This window comes from Vanrija albida (assembly GCF_041260175.1).
Source record: "Vanrija albida strain AlHP1 chromosome Unknown contig_2, whole genome shotgun sequence".
NCBI classification, from domain to species: Eukaryota; Fungi; Basidiomycota; class Tremellomycetes; order Trichosporonales; family Trichosporonaceae; genus Vanrija; species Vanrija albida.
In genome coordinates, this window is record NW_027191421.1 from 3,750,157 (window position 1) to 3,767,481 (window position 17,325).

A 17,325-nucleotide genomic window follows, 5' to 3' on the forward strand; every position below is an offset into this window, starting at 1 on the left:
CCATCTTGAGTGGGCTTTGGTGCATGGCGTCGAGGATAGTGCTGGTCGCAAGCATGCACCGGCGACTGCGTGAGCATGGCGAGCAGCACAGCACATCTGGCGACGGCTGCCGCACATCTCGCGATCGTCATCTGCTCCTGCTTGATCACCGCACCTGGCGGCATTGTTCGGCAGACGTCCCCATTCCGCGCACCACGCTGGAACGGCCAACCAACATCAGCTCCAGCGGCCAGGCAACAAATCGCGACACGTGCACGGGGCCGCACCTCGGCGAGCGTCCGGCGTGCGTGCGTGCGTGTGTGTGTGCGTGCAAAACGCGACGCGACGCAGGCCATGTCGCAACCCCCCGCGCCGGCGTCGCAATCGTCGCAATCGCCGAGCGAGGCGTGTCGACGTCGGCAGAGGCACGAGGCAGTCACCCAATCTCGCCCACTCGGCCTTGTCCGACCCCTGCGCATTTGTATTGGTTGGCAAGCGAGATGAGGCCGGATAGCGTGGACTTCGGGGCGCATGAGGTGACTTGCACAGGCTGCGGCGTGGCGTCCGCTACGAGGCTGGGAGGACGAGTCGCTGGGAGGCCGAGACCGGCGCATCAGGAGCTGTGAGTCATGCGCGGGTAAGACTAGAACCAGGTGTCACCACCGCTCTGTCACCCCTGCTGCGCTTGTGGCGTGCCTGCCATGTCGGACGTGTTGTTCGAATCGCTCTTGTCCTCGAACAACGGTGGCCCGTCTGCGCAGCACGTGTTGTGCGACGCCAGACTAGCGCCCCGCGTTGCCGCCGGTTCGGCAACCTCAGCTAGCGGCGCGGCGCAGCACATGGCGGGGCATGACGCCACGCCAGTCACCGAGCACGCCGTCTCGGCTGCACGGACAGCTTGCACCGAAGAGGCCTCGGGCCGCTACAACAAACATGAGTAGTGTACAATACGGGCCGGAGGTGTCGCCGGCCAGCTTACCCGACCGGCGGCGCGCCGCGCGGCTCAGGGCTCGGCAGCCGGCTCTCGAGCACAGACGAGAGGTTCTGCGGAATGAGCTGGACAAAGTTGATCTGCGAGAACTGGCGTGAGCTGGGCCGGCGGCGGCGGCTTACCAAGGTCCACCAGTCCTGGATCGTGCTGATCCACTCCAGCCCCATATCCGGTATACGCAGCAGCGCGACCACGATGCGCGTCAGCTTGCCGCGGATGCTCTCGCCGTTTGCGGCCAAATCGTCGAGCGGGATGCCGGCGAGCATGTCGTACATCTGCCTTGCGAGGTCGGTGCGCGCCGTCGTCTCCTGCTCGCTGATCGGGCCGAGCATGCCGTCGTAGTCGAACTGGCTGGCGTCAGCGGGCCCGGGCGGTGGCTTACCAATGCAAACCGGACCGACGCCTCGGTGATGATGAAGTTGGCGCGCTGCATGCCCCAGACCGCGCGCGCGGTCTCATCCTCCCATTCGTACCCCCCGTCCAAGAGCATAGCCGGCACGCTCGCGCGGATAACGTCGACGTCTGCGCGTGCGCCGCGCACCCACTCCCTCTCGGCGTCCACCTCGGCCGGCGCCAGCACCCGCCCGCACCGCTGGCTCAGCGTCAGGCGCCGGTGGCGCACGATGCACTGGGAGAGTATCGGCCAGAGCTGGACGACGGCCACAAACCCCGTGAGGTAGCTCATCTTGCCCTCGGGCTGGGGGAACGACCCGGCGGCAGTGATGAGCTCGTCGTCGACCGTCAGCGGGAGCGGCGGCAGGCCCTCGACGTCGGCGTTGATGTGGATCGCGTCGCCCGCCGCGGCCTCGGTAATGTCGACGGCGTACACGTGCCAGAACACCCGCCTGCGCTGCTCGCGCTCGATCGCGTCGGCGCACTCGCCCTCGTCCTGAAGCCGCATGATGTGCGTGAGCTGGCACGCCTCGGCGAGCAGCGCGGCGGCGCGGTGCACCTGCCCGACCGACTGGGCGCAGAAGTAGCCCGTGATAAGGGTACCGACGGCGTACAGCCCGACGGTGCGGTAGCTGCGGTCCAACAGGGCCATGCTCGCGCGGTGGCACCGGCGCTGGAGGCGCTCGAGCTCGTCGCGCGTGTAGTGGGGTTCCATGCGGCTGAGGGGCGACTGGCCGATGGTGTACGAGACGACGCCGAGGATGAAGGCGCGGAGGTTGCGGTCGCGCCGGTCGTCGCGCATGGTGATCGCCTGGCTGAACGACGGGCGGTGGACGAGCGGGCAGAGGGAGTGCGAGTAGCGCAGCCAGAGGGAGACGAAGAAGTTGACCGTGGCCCAGGGCGCGACGTCTTCGATCTGGGTTGTGGAGGAGAACGCGGCGGGGGTGGGGGCGGTGGGGGCGGTCGACCGCGCGAGGGGCGACGTCGCGACGCTTCCGCGCCCGCCGAGGACGTCGATGAGCTCGGTGAGCGAGTCGGGCGTGGGGGCGGGAGGTGGGGCGGGGGCGGGGCCGAGGAAGACGGGCGGCGCGGGGGCGGGCGGCGCGGGGTCGAGCCACGGTGCGGGCAGCGCGAACGCCGGGGACCAGGGCGGGGGTGTGGCCTGCCTGCCGGCGTCGGCGTCACGCCCAGGCGAAGCCGACGCCGACGCCGACGCCGACGCCGACGCGGCCGGCTTACTCCGCCGCCCGGCCTTCTTGTACCCCCTGAGGAAGGTACACTCTGCGCCTGCGCGGGCGCACGCCGCACAGCGGGGCGAGGGCGGCAGGGGGATGCAGCGGGTCTGGTATCAGCTCGCTCGGCGCAGCACGCACCTTCTTGCCGCGGCACCGGTCGCAGGTGTTGTATGGCATGGCGAGTGCGATGGGGCGGAGCGAATCGACCGACAGTCGAGAGGTTGGCAGGCGCAAGCCACGACGCGGCGCTTGTCGAGCGCGGGGCTGTGCCGTCTCTGGGCTGTCGACCGAGTCGACTCTACGCGCCCTTGTCAGTGTCGAGGATGTCGTAATGTTCAGAGCTGGGCAAAGTGGGTAGAGTGGGTGGGTGGACGCCGTTGAAAACATCCGAGGCGGGACACAAAGGTCCGAGGCGGCGGCGCGGCCGACTCGACGCCGAGTTGCGACAGTGTCGCCGACGGCGTGCACCTGACCACACCCGCCAACCCAGCAGCGACGAACAGACGCCGGCCGGCACCAGCGAGCGAGCCCAGCGACAACAGCATACATACAGCTTGCGGCCCTACACAAACTCGACCTCGCCCGCGTCCACGACGGCAGCCTTGCGCCCCGGCGCCCTCTGCCCCGCCCAATACATGTTCGTGTGCTTCACCACACGGTTGGGCGTCGGCGCGCCGTACCCGCTCAGATCGTCGGTGGTGTGCGCGTCGCCGAGGAGCGTGACGCTAAAGCCCCTCGTCAAGCCCGAGTGGATGGTCGAGCGCACACAAAAGTCGGTCTGCGCGCCGCACACGACGAGCGTGCGCACGCCCGCGGCGTCGAGCTGGGCCTCGAGGTCCGTGTCCTCGAACGCGTCGCCGTAGGCCTTGTGTACGCGCAGCTCGCTGTCGAGCGGGACGAGCTCGGGCACGATGGCTCAGCCCTCTGAGCCGCGCTCTAGCCCCTCCTCAGAGTGCTGGATCCAGACGACGGGCGCGCCGGCCGCGCGCGCGCGCGCCAGCGCCGTGTTGATGTTCGCGATGGTGGCGTCCCGCTCGTACGCCTCGGCCACGACGTTGACCTGCACGTCGATTATTAGCAGCGCCGCGCTCGGCGGGTGGATGGCGGTCGGCATCGCGCGGACGGTGATGGTGGGTCGGGGTCGCGCTTGCGGGGTGGGCTCGCACGACATGTGGAGACCCGGGGGGTATATATCGATCAGAGGGGCACCAGGGCTAGCGTCCCGACACGTCGTCGCGAGTGCAGTCAGTAGCCGGCGTTGTGGTCGCTTGCGATGCGCGAGGCCGAGTCGGGGGAGAGAGTACGATGCGTCCTCGGCGATGGGTGGTGCCCCGATTTATAGCGCCGGTCAGGGCGCCACTGAAACTGCGACTGTGTGGCTACTGGCTGCTGCCGTGAAGATGCAAGTGGCGACGCGCGACGCGAGCATGCTCGACGAGGCTGCTCGACGACGCCAACGGCGCGTCGAGCACTGATACCCACGCCCCGCCCAAGACAATGCTCTGCATGCAGCTACAACACGCCCTCCCGCACCAGCTCCCGGGCCAGACTCTCCACCTCGTCGACGTCGCGAAATACCACCAGCCGCACCCCCTCCGGCACAGCAGCCTGCGCCTTGGCCACGCGCGCCTCCCAGTCCTGCGCGAGGCGCGCAATCTTGGCCTGCTCCTTGCTCAGGCCCTGCAGCTCGGCCACCGTCTTGCGCATCTCCTCGGCGGTGCGGCCCGACGTCGAGGCGATGGACGGCGCGTAGTCGGGCGTGTCGGTGGTGGCGGAGTCAGGCTTGTCGGTGGCGGCGGAGTCGGGCTTGTCGGTGGCGGGCGGGGGCGTGGCGGGCTGTGCGGCCGCCGGCGTGGGTGGGGGTGGAGACGCCGGCGTCGGTGGCTGGGGTGCTACTGGCGCCGACGTGCTTCCAGCGCGTGCCGCCCGCCCGGCTGGCGCCGTGCCCTTCTCGAGCGGGTCATCATCGTCGTCGTCGGACTCGGCGTCGCCAAACGCACCCGGCATGCGGTCCGTCACCTCATCCCCGTCCTCGCTGGCCACTTCCCCCTCCCCCTCACCCTCGCCCGCCACCGACGCCACCCGCCCCGTCGTCACGTCGCGGATGAAGATCCCCGCGACCTGGTGTGGCCGCTCAACCGCGACCCGCACGTACGTCTCCATGTCCTGCTCGCCGCTGTCGCCGAACAGCAGATACCGCGTGTCCTTGAATGCATCCATGACGCGGAGGATGCCCGGGCGCTTGCGCTGGCCCGGCCCTTCAAACAACGACGAGACGATTGAGCGGCCATCGTAGAGTTTGAGCTGGTCGGCGTCAGCGGCGCCGAGGAGGACGACGCACAGTGAGGGTGTAGTACTCTGGAAAGCTGTTCATCGCGAGGAAGTCTTTGATGACTGGCCCGAGCTCGAACGGCGAGTTGGACTGGGAGTCGGCGTCAGCTTGACTATACTCGATAGAGTGAGCCACCCACCACAATGTCCAGGCCGCTCGCGCCCGCCGCCTCGAGCTCGTTGTACAGCCCCGCCGTGCCGGGCACCGCCAGCTCGTCGTTCGGCCGGCAGAACACGTTGCGGAACACCTCGCGCACGCCGCCGAGGATGTCACTGTGCTTGATCGTGTCGTCCTGGCGTCAGTGTGCCCAGTGTCAATCAGCACCCACCAGATCCGTCAATATCCGCACGCCTCTGGCCGGCGCGATGCGCATCACGCTCGTCGCCTCGATCGGCGACAGGCTCGCGTGCTCGGCATGCACGCGGGGCACGAGCGCGGCGCGCACTCCCACGCCATAGCCCAACCCCACACCCGGCGCGGCCGCGCGCAGCTCGTCCCACCCAACCTCGAACGTGTGTGCAAACAGCCCGCCGTCGTCCCTCTCGCTCGTCCACTGCGTGACCGGCTCGCCCCAGTCGCCGCTCGCCAGCGGGAACACGTGCAGGCTGAGCGTGAGGGGCCGGTGCGCGACGATGCCCGCGAAGAACGGGCGCAGCCGCGCGTCGAGGAGCGCGTGCGCGAGCCGCAGGTGCTCCGGGTCGGCGAGGACCTCGTCCGTGCTCGCCTGTCCTGGTTCCGGTGCGGACGCCGCCGCCGCAGTCTCGGGATGCCCGGCGGCAGCGAGCACCTTGTCGACGGTACCGCTTGTGCTGCGCTTCGGCGGGGCCGGCGGGGCGGAGAGCGGCGTCGGGAGCGGGGAAACGCCTGGCCGGGGGGTGCTCGCGCCCGACTTGGGCGTCGCCGAGCCGCTCTTTGTGCGCGGGAGGTCTGCGAAGCCTGCCGCCGTCAGCGCGGTCCTCCGTCTCACTCACGCTTGGCAATCCCCACTAGCGCGCGCTGAGTGTGCGTCGCGCGCTCTGGCAGCCCGAACTCCGCCGCGACGCCCAGCACGCTGACGCTCAAGTCGAACCCGCCGCCTTCCTTCTCCGAGGCCACAGCCCAGCCGGGGACGAGGTGCACCTTGTCCTCGCCCTCGGGCACCGGCTCGTTTGCGCGCCACTCGTTCCACACGGCCGCACGCTCCTCGGCCGTGCCCGTCGCTGCTATGAGCGCGCCGACGGCGACCGTCTCTGCTGCCGACGCGACGTACGAGGTCGCTGTGGTGAGAAAGTTGCCCGACGTCGCTTTGGGCGAGCGCTTGCGCTTTGAGGAGGAGGCGGTGCGCTCGCCGTCGGATGACGAGCTGCTGTCGTGGTCGCGTGATTCCATTGTGAAGGATAGGAGCGTCGCGATTGTCAAGATTGTGACTTGTAGGCGGGAGAGCATGAGCATGGGCGGTGGGTTATGTAGAGTGACGTCGCGTTGCGTCACAAGTCGCCAAGGTTGCTGCCGGGGGAAGGTGCTGCCTGCCTGCCTGCCTTGGTTAGGGGTGAGTATCGCACGACCAACAAGACTGCAAGAGATTCAACATGCACAAGCATCCACAGTATGTCTATCACCTCGCCGCCGCCGCCGTCGTCGCCGTCGTGATGATCACCGGCTAAGGGCTCGCCGACGCCGGCCGGCGTGCTCGGCCTGGCTGGCTGGCTGGCTGGCGGTGGCGTCGAAGGGTCGATCGACACGGAGATTGACGGCGCGTCCGTGCACACCCTCGGCCGGCGACACTGCCGAGGCACCGCCCGCCCACCAGTGCGCTCCACGGCACGGCGAGCGTATGACGCCGAGCTTGTTACTCGCGAGCGAACAAGAGGAGCAGGCTGCTCCAGCTCTGGACTGTGAATATTTAAAGCACTGGTCGTACTCTGAGCACATGCACACCCAGGAGGGGATGCACCTTGCCCTGTCGTCATAATCCTGTTGCAGCAGTTGCCTGTCTGTTTGCTGCGGCGGCCAAGGGCCAAAATGACCAAATGACCTTGGCAGGTCGCACAAGGCCAGGGGTGTTAAGGTTTGCTTCCCTGGGGCGTGGATTAGGACGGCGGCTAAAGGCATTAGGATTAGATGCAAGAATCCTAATGACGATTACAATGTGATGCCCGCCGAGCCCTTTGTTTACGTCGCTTCCAACGGCTTGCGGCAGGCGGCCAGAGGAAGAGGGAGTAGGACCAGGGACGTCCTTGCCTTGTGGGAAGGAGGAACAAGGGAGCGAGGCGAGCTGCTGCTGCTGCTTAGGGCAGACGACGGACGGCCGACTGTCTGTCTCGACCTCGTCGTACGTACTGGGTGCACATGAAACAAGTGCAAAAGAGGGCAAAGAGGGCGATAGAGCGAGGAGGAGAAGTGAGGACGAGGAGAGAGGGCGGGCGCCGTCTATTACCTTGGCACCCACCCCACCCCACCTGCACTTGTTAGGATCCGTGACCCATTGTAACACCCTGCTGGACTCTTTGTCGATCCACTCACACTCAACTCTCTTTCCTTCCTCCCTCCCACTCTTCATCACTGCATACACGCCACGCTCGCCGGACATGCGCAACCGGGCGACAACATCAGCATCGGCTCTCGCTACGACCCTCCTGCTGGCTTCCCTCGCCACGGCTCAGTCGGTCCGCAATGGCTGTCTCGCCCTCGACGGTTCAGAGGCCTGCCCAGGGTGTGAGTGGATTTGGGGGAAGGCGGGCTGTGGTGGGGGCGGACGATGGCATACACCTTCTCCTCGGCGTGGGTGGGCGGTCGACGGCTTGCTCGCGAACATGGAGGGGGAGGGGGGGGAAGGACCATCTGCGAGCGGAGCGGCGGGCAAGGTCGGTGGGCGCCGAGGTTACGACGTTCCCTCGTTCCCTGGCACCAGCCGGCCACCCACCCCCTTTTCAACCTGCGCAGCGGCGACAACGGCGGTGGTAGCGGCGACGAGGGCGGCGGTGGGGCCATGCGATGCAGCGGCGGCGACCTCGCCCCGCCCGCTGGATGCATACACCCACCGCCCCACCATCACCGCCCCCGCCCCCACCCCCGCCTCACCCACCCCCACCAGCCTTCCCGTGACTAGCCCGCCTTCACGACCGTGCACCCCGGGTCGATCACACACTCCCATGTGATCCCATGTGGCTAACACCCAACAGTCAAGTTTGCCTTCGTCTCGCCAGAGAACATTGCCTCGACGGTAGACGCATTCTCGTTCCTGTCAAACGTCCGCTCGCTGTCCGCCTTTGACCGCGCCGTCAACAACTATCTCAAAAACACCTGGCCGTCGGAGAAGCTCCAGAGCGAGCTTGGCTGCTCGAACGCCGACGATGCTGTGATCCGGTACCAGCGCACCTGGGTGTGCGGCCAGCTTACGTCGGACGCCTCGGCGCAGCAGTGCTGGGCTACCGTCCGTGAGTTTTGGTTGCTGCAAGCGAGGCATGGGCTTGGCATTGGCTGACCGACTGCGCAGACGGCGACCCGTCCACCTACCCCAAGGTGTGTACCGACACCTGCAACTCGTTCTCGACGTCGCAGCAGCAGCTGGTTGCCAACACGACATTGTGCGAGGCCCTCAGCGCTTCGGGCCAGGCCAACCGCCAGGCTCAGCTCTCGGCCGATTTGAACGCATGTGCCCTGGTTTCGACGTCGCATGAAACGTGCATCTCGGGCGACTCGAACGAGCCCAACTGCGGTTTTGGCGACTACACCGCCGGCCTCTGCCAGCAGTGCTCGGTGTCACCCGCTGCATGCTGCTACAATGGTGAGTGCGGCGTGCAGTGTGCGGGTGCCAAGGGGGCGTGCGACGAGCAAGGCTGACGACGCCCAGCGGGCATCACTGAGGCGGTGTGCGGCTACAAGCTTGACGGGTCCAGTGCGACCGGCTCTTCGTCTCCTACGGGCACCTCGACGTCCGGCGCGTCCACGGGCGGCGGATCAAAGGGCATCGGCGGCGGCGCGATCGCCGGTATCGTCATTGGTGTGCTTGCTGCGCTTGCCGTGAGTTGAAATTGTCCGCGTGGTGCGTGAACTCACACCACAGATCATCGGCGCGCTCATCTGGTTCCTCATGCGTCGCCGCCGCAACCAGGGTGCTGGTGCGAGCAGGCAGAACAACAACGCTGGTCGCCAGCTGATCGGGTCGCCGAGCGAGAAGGACCTCGGCGCTGGCTCGACGGCCAACTTCTCGTCGTCCAACGACACGCACCCCGAGGTGGTCTCTTCGTCGCCGCCCCGTGGCGCGTCGATCGGTGCGGGTGCGGGCGCGCCTGTTGCGGCCGGTGCGGCCGGTGCCGCCGCTGCTGCCGGTGCCGCGGCTGTCGCCCACAACCGTTCGGCTGCCACCCCTCCTCGGACGCCCACGACCTACAACAACTACGCTACGCCGTCGCCTCCTCAGCAGGCTGGTGGTGCGCCAGCGGCCGCGGTGAACCCAGGCCCCACGTCCCCGACCCAGCCCCGCCCGCTGCCGTCAACCCCTACCACTGGCGGCACCGCCGGCACCGCCGCCGGTGCTGCTGCTGCCGCCGCTGTCGCCGCCGGCATCGGTGCCCACGCGGTTTCATCAAAGCAGTCGCCCCCACCCCCGCCGCAGCAGACTCGCGCAGCCGCGCCACCTGCGCCGGTCGCCGCGCCCCGTGCCCCAGCGCCGCCTGCCGCCGCGCCCCGTGCCCCGGCGCCGCCTGTTCCAGCCGCCGCCCCTGCGCAGCCCGCGTATGCCAAGCCGCCACCTCCTGCTCCTGCGCCTGCGCCAGCCAAGCCTCCGGCCGTTGCACCTGCTGCCGCCGCCGCCGCCGCGGCTGGCATTGCGGGCGTCGGCGCAGCGTCGCTCGCCCCGAGCCAGTCGAACGCTTCCTCTGCGCCCCTGTCTACGCCCGGCGGCGCCGTGCTGGTCGACAGCGTCAAGGACCAGGCGGGGGCCGACATTGTGCGCGGCACGCGTGTCAACGTCATCCACCCGTACACTGCGGGCCTCGAGGACGAGATTACGCTGCAGCCTGGCATGAAGCTGGTTGTGCACGAGCTGTACGACGACGGCTGGGCGTCTGGCACTGTGCTCACTGCGCCGGACCGGTTCAGCAAGGGACAGATTGGGCAGGTGGGCAAGTTCCCCACGGTGAGTGGTGTCGGGGATGTGTTGTGGGGTTTCACTAACGGTCGCAGGTGTGCGTTGTCGCATTGAGCCACTAGGACAATGGAGTTGCCGTTTCTTGACATATACTGAGATGTATCACTAATACACGTCGGAGAGGGTGGCGTGGAGGGGCTTGGTGCGAGCGCACTGGCCCGACGCCGAGTGGGGGGGTCGTACAACAGTGGTGTGTGCGGCGCTGGGCGTGCGTGATGGGAATAAGTCTGAGTGATGCGACGGCGACATGACACGACACGATACATTACACAGACACACACACACACTCGTTAGAATGCACAGCGCAGGCAGCTGGCCACGAGCGGGGGCGGTGACGGCGAGCGGGCGCGCCACACGGCGGCTGCCGTCCAAGGTGAGCGGGGGGTAAGGCCTCGCTGACGGCAGTCGCGACCAAAGCTAGGCTCGCCGTTCATGTTGGCGTCGGCGCCGCTCAGCCCAGAGTGGGGGCCGAGCTGCGCGTCGACGGCGGCAAGGGTGGTGCCGAGGAGGGGGGAGCGGGCGTCGACGCCGACGGGGGGCGGGGGGGCCGACACGCCGATCGCGGCGCTGCGGCATGCGGCGAGCGAGCCGGCGTTGCGGGGGGACGAGCCTATGCTCTCGCCGTCGTCTCCTCCGTCCCGGCCCGCAACGCCAGCGACACCAGAAACACCAGCACCACCACCAGCACCAGCAACACCAGCCCCAGCGACGCCAGCAACACCCCCAGCAGCCTCCCACCCCCCATCACCCCCCGCGACGCCGCGCACGCCCGCCCGCGCGGCCCCCGCCCGCACCCCGCCCCCAGCACCCCGCGGCGCGAGGACGTACCGCTTCGTCACGGTGCGCCGCGTCCCCCCCGACAGCGAGATGGACACGCTCTGCGCCGCGACCGCCCGCGTGCTCTCCTTCAGCCCGGACGGGGACGACGCGCGCGTGCGTCTCGGCGTGAGGAGGGGGTGGTATCCCCCGCTCGCGGCGACTGCGTGACGGACCCACCTTGTGGCGACTGTTTGACCCGCCTGCGGGGTTAGGAGGGCCGGCGGTGCCAAGCGCAGTAGTTGGACGACGCATTGTATGCATCTCAGATGGCTCGACTTGGCAGGCGCCGGTGCGACTTGGCGCTGGCGGGACGGACGCGGAAGGGAGCGTAGGCCTGGCGCGGCGGGCGCGGCGCGATTTCCTGAGGCGCGAGTGGTTTTTCTTTTTCGGGCGTGGGCGGCGGGGTGGGAGGCCGGCGTCGCGTCGTCGTCGGGCGACGACATGCATGCTGCTTGCTGCTTGCGCGCAGCGGTGCGAGCGACGCGTCGGGCGTGTGCAGCGTAGCCTGTCGCCGGCAGTGTAGCGGCGCGAGGACTCGACGCAGTCTCCTATGGCTCCTTTGCCCCAGGGATCTCGTGGCGTGTGGTCCGGGAGTGGTGGTGCAGGGAGTGGGCCAGGTGGGTGCAGGGCGGGCAGGCGGGCCAACGTCGAACGGGCAGGTGGGTGGGATCGAGGCAGGCGCGAGGCGCGACCATGCTGCGTGCAGGGGGGTGTAGGTGTAGACGCCGACGAGCAGGTGGGTGGGTGAGACATGCACCACGACACCCGTGTGGTCTCGGCGCGGCCTGTGCGACTTGCAGCAGCAGCACGCCGCACGCACCGCCGTCAACATCCTCGTCGTCTCTCTTTCTCAGTCTCACTGTCTCGTTTCCTCGTCCTCCTCGTCGCCCTCCCCCCACTAGTCTTGCCCCCCTCGCCCGCACGCATCGACTCTCATTACCTTATACCACCTCCTCAACCTTCACCCCTCACCACAACCCCCTACCTCCTCCCCCCCGCCCACAATGCTCCTCCGCACCCTCCTCGCCGCGACGCTGGCCTGCACCGCCGCCCACGCCCAGGTCATCCCCTCCGAGCCTGACGGCGCCACCGTCGTCCGCGCCGGCTCCAACATCACCACGTCCTGGGCCATCGACAAGAGCGGCACGTGGAACAACCTCACGATCCAGCTCATGACGGGCTCCAACCTCCAGATGGTGCCCCTCGAGACTGTCGTCACGGGCCTCGACGGTACCAAGGAGACGACGTTTAGCTTTGTCGCGCCCGAGGTCGAGCCCTACTCCAAGGTCTACTTCCTCCAGTTGTGAGTAGGCGTGGAGGTCGCGTGCCAATAGCGCCGGGCAACTGTAGCTGACACCCCCAGCACCAACGGCCTCAACCCCACCAACGTGCAGTGGACGACGCGCTTCACCATCGCCTCGGCCGACGGCGCGACCGTTCCCCCGCCGCAGAACGAGACGATCGCCGACGGCTCCATCGTCGGGTGGGGCATCGGCTCCATCGTCGGCGCGCCGGCGCCCGTCGTCCCCTCCGGTGTGCCGTCCGGCATCCTCGCCGCGAGCAGCGCCGCGCCGTCCTCCGCCGGCCCCTCCGCCCCCCTCTCCGTCTCGCTCTCGCCCAGCGCCGCCCCCTCCGCCTCGGGCTCGGGCAGCGCGCGCGCGTCCGTCTCGGCCTCGGCGTCGGCGTCGGCCTCCGCCTCCCCCAAGCCCACCAGCGCCGCGTCGCGCGCCGCGCCGGCCCTCGCCGCGCTCGCGCTCGCCGCCGCCGCCGCCGCCGTCCTGGCGTAAAACCTTCTCCCCCATGTTGCCCCCTACCCCATAATGGCCTGTATATGCACTGCATGGTGAGCGGTGCGTTTGTTGTTGCGGCCGCTCGCGGCGGTCGCGTGTCGCGTGTCGGTGACTGCGGCGCAGGGCGCGGCGGCGGCGTGGCGTGGCGTTGTTGGCGCATTCACCGTGGCGCAGAAGGAGAATTGACAGACAAGAGTGGGGGAGACGAACAGCGGCGAGTCCTCGGACAAGTTGCTCGGCGACGCGCTCGGCGTGCGGGGTGCATAGACGCTCGTGGAAGCGGACACGGCGAGCGCTGGCCGTCCTGACGCTGACGGTATCACGCGGCGCCGCCGGCATGCCGGCATGGGCAGGCGCGGGGGGCGGACCAACTGCCGCCGGCGGCCGGGAGATAACCACGGCCAGCCAGCGGGCCTCGTTTACACCTCGACGTCATACCCACCCCGGGCCCGCCGCAGCAACGTGCAAACGTGCACCGCTGCAGCTGCAGCTCTCGCTACCGACGCCGAGCTTGGCCTTCGGGCGGGGACGCGCGCCCGGCGCCGAAGCACGCCCGATCCGCCGTGGCAACGGGGAAAAGTCGGAGAGAGCGCAGCTATATATCAGCTGCGAGCTCGCCGTGGCCAATCCACACGCCTCTATTCAGCATAAGCTTTCCGCCGCCCTGCGCCACCGACGCGGCGCTGCTCCTCTCGCTCTCTCTTGGCGGCGTCTGACCTGCCCCGCCCTGGAGACCTCATCGGGGTGTCTTGATCCGTGGGTCTTGGGCTGGGTCGTGGGCTGGGCTGGGTATGGCAGCTGACCCCCCGCAGCACGTTTATAACCCCCCTACTGGCGATCTCTTCCCAGTCCTCTCCATCCCCCCTTGCTGCCATGCCCGAGCCCACGCCCATCCCGCAGCCAAAGGAGACGCTGCTCCTCGGCAACATCCTCGATGTCGACCGGCACGACAGCGTCGGCTCGCTGCAGCGCCTCGCGGCGCTCTACGGCGGCATCTACCAGCTCAAGCTCAAGGACAAGATCGTGTTCGTGAGCTCGCCATCGCTCGTCACCGAGCTGTGTGACGAGGCCCGGTTTGAGAAATACATCTCCAACCCGCTCAAGGAGGTGCGCAACTTTGCCGGCGACGGCCTGTTCACGTCCTGGGGCGAGGAGCCCAACTGGACGCTCGCGCACCGGATCCTCGTGCCCGCCTTCTCGCCCGTCGCGATCAAGAAGATGCAGGGCATGATGATGGACATTATCACGCAGATGCTCATGAGCTGGGAGCACCATGCGGGGCAGCCATTCGAGGCGGCCAACTCGTACACGAGGTTGACTTTTGTAAGTACAAGTGGCGGCAGGAAGCCAGGTGGCACGGCGAGCTCGCTGACGCTCGCTCGCTAGGACACGATCGGCTGGTGCGCCTTCCGATACCGCTTCAACTCGTTCCACACGTCCGAGATGCACCCGTTCATCAACATCATGGTCAAGCTCCTGCTCGAGTCGCAGAACCGCGCGCGCCGCCCCGGCCTCCTCAACCAGGTCTTCTACAACACGGACGCGGCGTACCGCGAGAACATTGACGAGCTGTGGCGCCAGTGCGACGAGATTGTCGCCGAGCGCCGCAAGTTCCCCGACCCCGAGGCGCACGACCTCCTCAACAACATGATCCTCGACAAGGACCCCAAGACGGGCGAGCACCTGAGCGACGAGAACATCCGGTACCAGATGGTGACCTTCCTCATCGCCGGGCACGAGACGACGTCGGGCATGCTCACCTTTGCGACCTACTACATGCTCAAGAACCCGGCCGTGCTCGTCAAGGCGCGCGAGGAGGCCGACCGCGTCATCGCCGAGGCGGGCGGCAACCTGCTCAAGATGAACCACGCGAAGCTGACGTACATCGAGGCCATCCTCAAGGAGGCGCTGCGCCTCCAGCCGCCCGCCCCAGCCTTCACCGTCACGCCCAAGAAGGAGGAGGGCGAGACCCTCGCGGGCGGGTACCACATCGCCAAGGGGCAGGCGGCTGCCGTGCTCCTGCACTCGCTCCACCGTGACCCGGGAGCGTGGGGGCCCGACGCGGACGAGTTCAACCCCGAGCGCTGGCTCGACGGGCGCGAGATCCACCCCAACAGCTGGAAGCCGTTCGGCTCTGGCGCGCGCGCGTGCATCGGCCGCATCTTTGCGCTGCAGGAGGCGCAGCTCGCGCTCGCGCTCATCGTCGCGCGCTTCGACCTCGAGATGGCAGACCCGGGCTACGACCTCGCCATCAAGCAGACGCTCACCATCAAGCCGGACCACTTCAAGATCGTCGCCCGGCCCCGCTTCAGGAATCAGAGCATCCTCTCCGAGCTCATGGCGGGCGGCGCGGCGGCCGGCCCCAAGGCCGACGCCGACGAGATCCCGGCCACGGCGCAGACGGCCGGCACCGGCGCCGCGGGCAAGCTCTACGTCTTCTACGGGTCCAACTCGGGCTCGTGTGACGGCCTCGCGCACGAGATCAAGGCCGAGGGCACGGCGCGCGGCTTCGACGTCGAGGTCGGCGAGCTCGACTCCAAGGTCGGCAATGCAAAGCTCCCCACCGACGCGCCCGTCATCATCGTCACGGCGTCGTACGAGGGCAAGCCGACCGACAACGCGCGCATGTTCGTCCAGAGCCTGTCGGGCCTGCCTGCGGGCGCGGCCGCGGGCGTCAAGTACCTCGTCATGGGCGCCGGGCACCACGACTGGGCGTCGACGTTCCACAAGATCCCCAAGTACATTGACCAGCGGCTGGCCGACCTCGGCGGCGAGCGCCTGCTGCCGCTGCACACGGCCGACGCGGGTGGCGACATCGTCGGCGACTTTGAGCAGTTCAAGGCCGACCTCTGGGCCCACTTCAAGTCGGACGCGCCGACCCTCCAGGCGGCCGAGTCCAACCTCAAGGCCGCGGCGCCGGGCAAGGGCGCCGACGGCAAGTCACTCCCGCTGCTCAAGGTGCTCCCGCCGACGGCGAACCCGGCCAACGAGAGCGTCTCGGCTGGCCTCAGCGGCGTCGGCACCATCGTGTCCCAGGAGGTGCTGACCACGGCCACGCCCGAGTCCCCCGAGACAAACTTTATCAAGATCAAGATCCCCGACGGCCAGACGTACCGCGCCGGCGACTACCTCGCCGTGCTGCCCAAGAACCCCGAGCCGGCGGTGGACCGCGCGCTCGCCCGCTTCGGCCTCACGCCCGACGACCAGATCGTGCTCAACCTCGGCACGTCGTTCCTTCCCGCCAACACGCCGATCCGGGCCGGCGACCTGCTCGCGTCCTACGTCGAGCTCGGCCAGCCCGTGACCAAGCGCCTCATCGCCCCGCTGGCAGAGTACACCTCCAACGCGGTGGAGAAGCAGCGGATCCTCGCCCTCGCAGACGACTACGCGGCCAGCGTGACGGCCAAGCGGCTGAGCCTGCTCGACGTGCTCGAGCTCCACCCGTCGTGCGACGCGCCGTTCGAGTTCTTCCTCTCGCAGCTACCCAAGATGAAGATCCGCCAGTACTCGATCTCGTCGACGCCCCTCCTCAACCCGGACGAGGTGAGCCTCACGTTCACGGTACACACTGCGTCCTCTGCCGCGGGGGGCAAGGCGCTCGGCGTCGCGAGCAACTACCTCGCCTTCCTGAGGCCGGGCGACAAGGTGTTCTGCAGCATCAAGTCGAGCGCCGAGTTCCACCCGCCCAACGACCCGGCGCTCCCCATCGTCATGTTCGCCGCGGGGTCGGGACTGGCCCCGTTCCGCGGCTTCATCGAGGAGCGTGCGCTGCAGCACGAGGCCGGCAGGAAGATTGGCAAGACGGTCCTCTTCTTCGGCACGCGCACGGCGCACGACATCTTGCACGCCGACGAGCTCGCAAAGTGGGTGCGCGACGGCGTGCTCGACTTCCGGCCAGTGCTCTCGCGCGACGACGGCACGCCGCTGCCAGCCGCGTTTGAGGGCACAAACGTCCACCTCGTCAAGGGGACTCGGTATGCCCAGGACCGCGTGTGGGAGGAGCGCGCAGAGCTCAAGGACTGGTTCATGGCCGGCGCAGAGTTCTACACTTGCGGCTCGGGCGCCCGCCTCGGCGCGAGTCTCAAGAAGACGCTCATTGATATCGTAAAGGACGTGGCGCGGTGCGACGGGCTCAAGAGCGACCCCGAGGCGCTGTACGAGAAGATTAGCAGGGATAGGTACCGCACCGATGTGTTCTTGTAGACGTGGTGGCCGTGGTGGCCGTGGTGGAAATGCAGTCTTGAATCGCGACGCGACGCCTTCCCTCATATTGACGCCCCCACACCTATATCAACCCGCCAATCTCTAACTCTCTCTTTCTCTCTCTCTCTCTTTCATTCTCTCCCTCTCCCACCCGTCCGCCATTGGCCTTCTTGCCTCTCCTCGGCAGCCCTCACCACCTCGCCGACTCGCGTTCCAACCTCACAACCGCGGGCGCCACTCTAACTCGCGAGGCTGACGCAACCCGCACCTACCTATATCAACCCACAAGTCTCTATCTCCCTCTCATTCTTCTCTCTACCATTCTCTCCATCTTCCACTGGCTCGACGTTGGCCTTCCTCACCCCTCTCTCCTCGTCAGCCCTCACCCCCACACCGACCGACCGCGCGCTCCAGCCCTACAACCGCCGGCGGCACGCCCCAGCTCGCGGCTG

General features: G+C 68.0%; 6 protein-coding genes across 6 annotated transcripts; 3 read left to right on the forward strand and 3 right to left on the reverse strand.

Annotated features, from left to right (window-relative positions):
• Positions 1–954: 954 nt before the first annotated feature.
• On the reverse strand, positions 955–2,775 carry Q8F55_003183 (uncharacterized protein; the record flags this gene model as incomplete). Its single annotated transcript, XM_069351731.1, has 4 exons — positions 955–1,059; positions 1,093–1,317; positions 1,353–2,705; positions 2,737–2,775. 4 exons carry the CDS (start codon positions 2,773–2,775, stop codon positions 955–957), a joined length of 1,722 nt encoding a protein of 573 aa, XP_069212117.1.
• Positions 2,776–3,160: 385 nt separating this feature from the next.
• Q8F55_003184 (uncharacterized protein) lies at positions 3,161–3,712 on the reverse strand (the record flags this gene model as incomplete). The annotated part of the gene is made up of 2 exons (XM_069351732.1): positions 3,161–3,499; positions 3,566–3,712. 2 exons carry the CDS (start codon positions 3,710–3,712, stop codon positions 3,161–3,163), a joined length of 486 nt encoding a protein of 161 aa, XP_069212118.1.
• A 398-nt stretch (positions 3,713–4,110) lies between these two features.
• Positions 4,111–6,298, reverse strand: Q8F55_003185 (uncharacterized protein; the record flags this gene model as incomplete). Its single annotated transcript, XM_069351733.1, has 5 exons — positions 4,111–4,902; positions 4,940–5,020; positions 5,070–5,222; positions 5,259–5,866; positions 5,902–6,298. The coding sequence occupies 5 exons, from the start codon at positions 6,296–6,298 to the stop codon at positions 4,111–4,113; spliced, it is 2,031 nt and encodes a 676-aa protein (XP_069212119.1).
• A 1,199-nt stretch (positions 6,299–7,497) lies between these two features.
• Q8F55_003186 (uncharacterized protein) lies at positions 7,498–10,123 on the forward strand (the record flags this gene model as incomplete). Its single annotated transcript, XM_069351734.1, has 6 exons — positions 7,498–7,624; positions 8,092–8,346; positions 8,406–8,696; positions 8,763–8,932; positions 8,976–10,049; positions 10,097–10,123. The coding sequence occupies 6 exons, from the start codon at positions 7,498–7,500 to the stop codon at positions 10,121–10,123; spliced, it is 1,944 nt and encodes a 647-aa protein (XP_069212120.1).
• A 1,761-nt stretch (positions 10,124–11,884) lies between these two features.
• Positions 11,885–12,667, forward strand: Q8F55_003187 (uncharacterized protein; the record flags this gene model as incomplete). The annotated part of the gene is made up of 2 exons (XM_069351735.1): positions 11,885–12,183; positions 12,244–12,667. 2 exons carry the CDS (start codon positions 11,885–11,887, stop codon positions 12,665–12,667), a joined length of 723 nt encoding a protein of 240 aa, XP_069212121.1.
• An 876-nt stretch (positions 12,668–13,543) lies between these two features.
• On the forward strand, positions 13,544–16,873 carry ISA1_2 (Iron-sulfur assembly protein 1; the record flags this gene model as incomplete). Its single annotated transcript, XM_069351736.1, has 2 exons — positions 13,544–13,993; positions 14,057–16,873. The coding sequence occupies 2 exons, from the start codon at positions 13,544–13,546 to the stop codon at positions 16,871–16,873; spliced, it is 3,267 nt and encodes a 1,088-aa protein (XP_069212122.1).
• Positions 16,874–17,325: the final 452 nt, after the last annotated feature.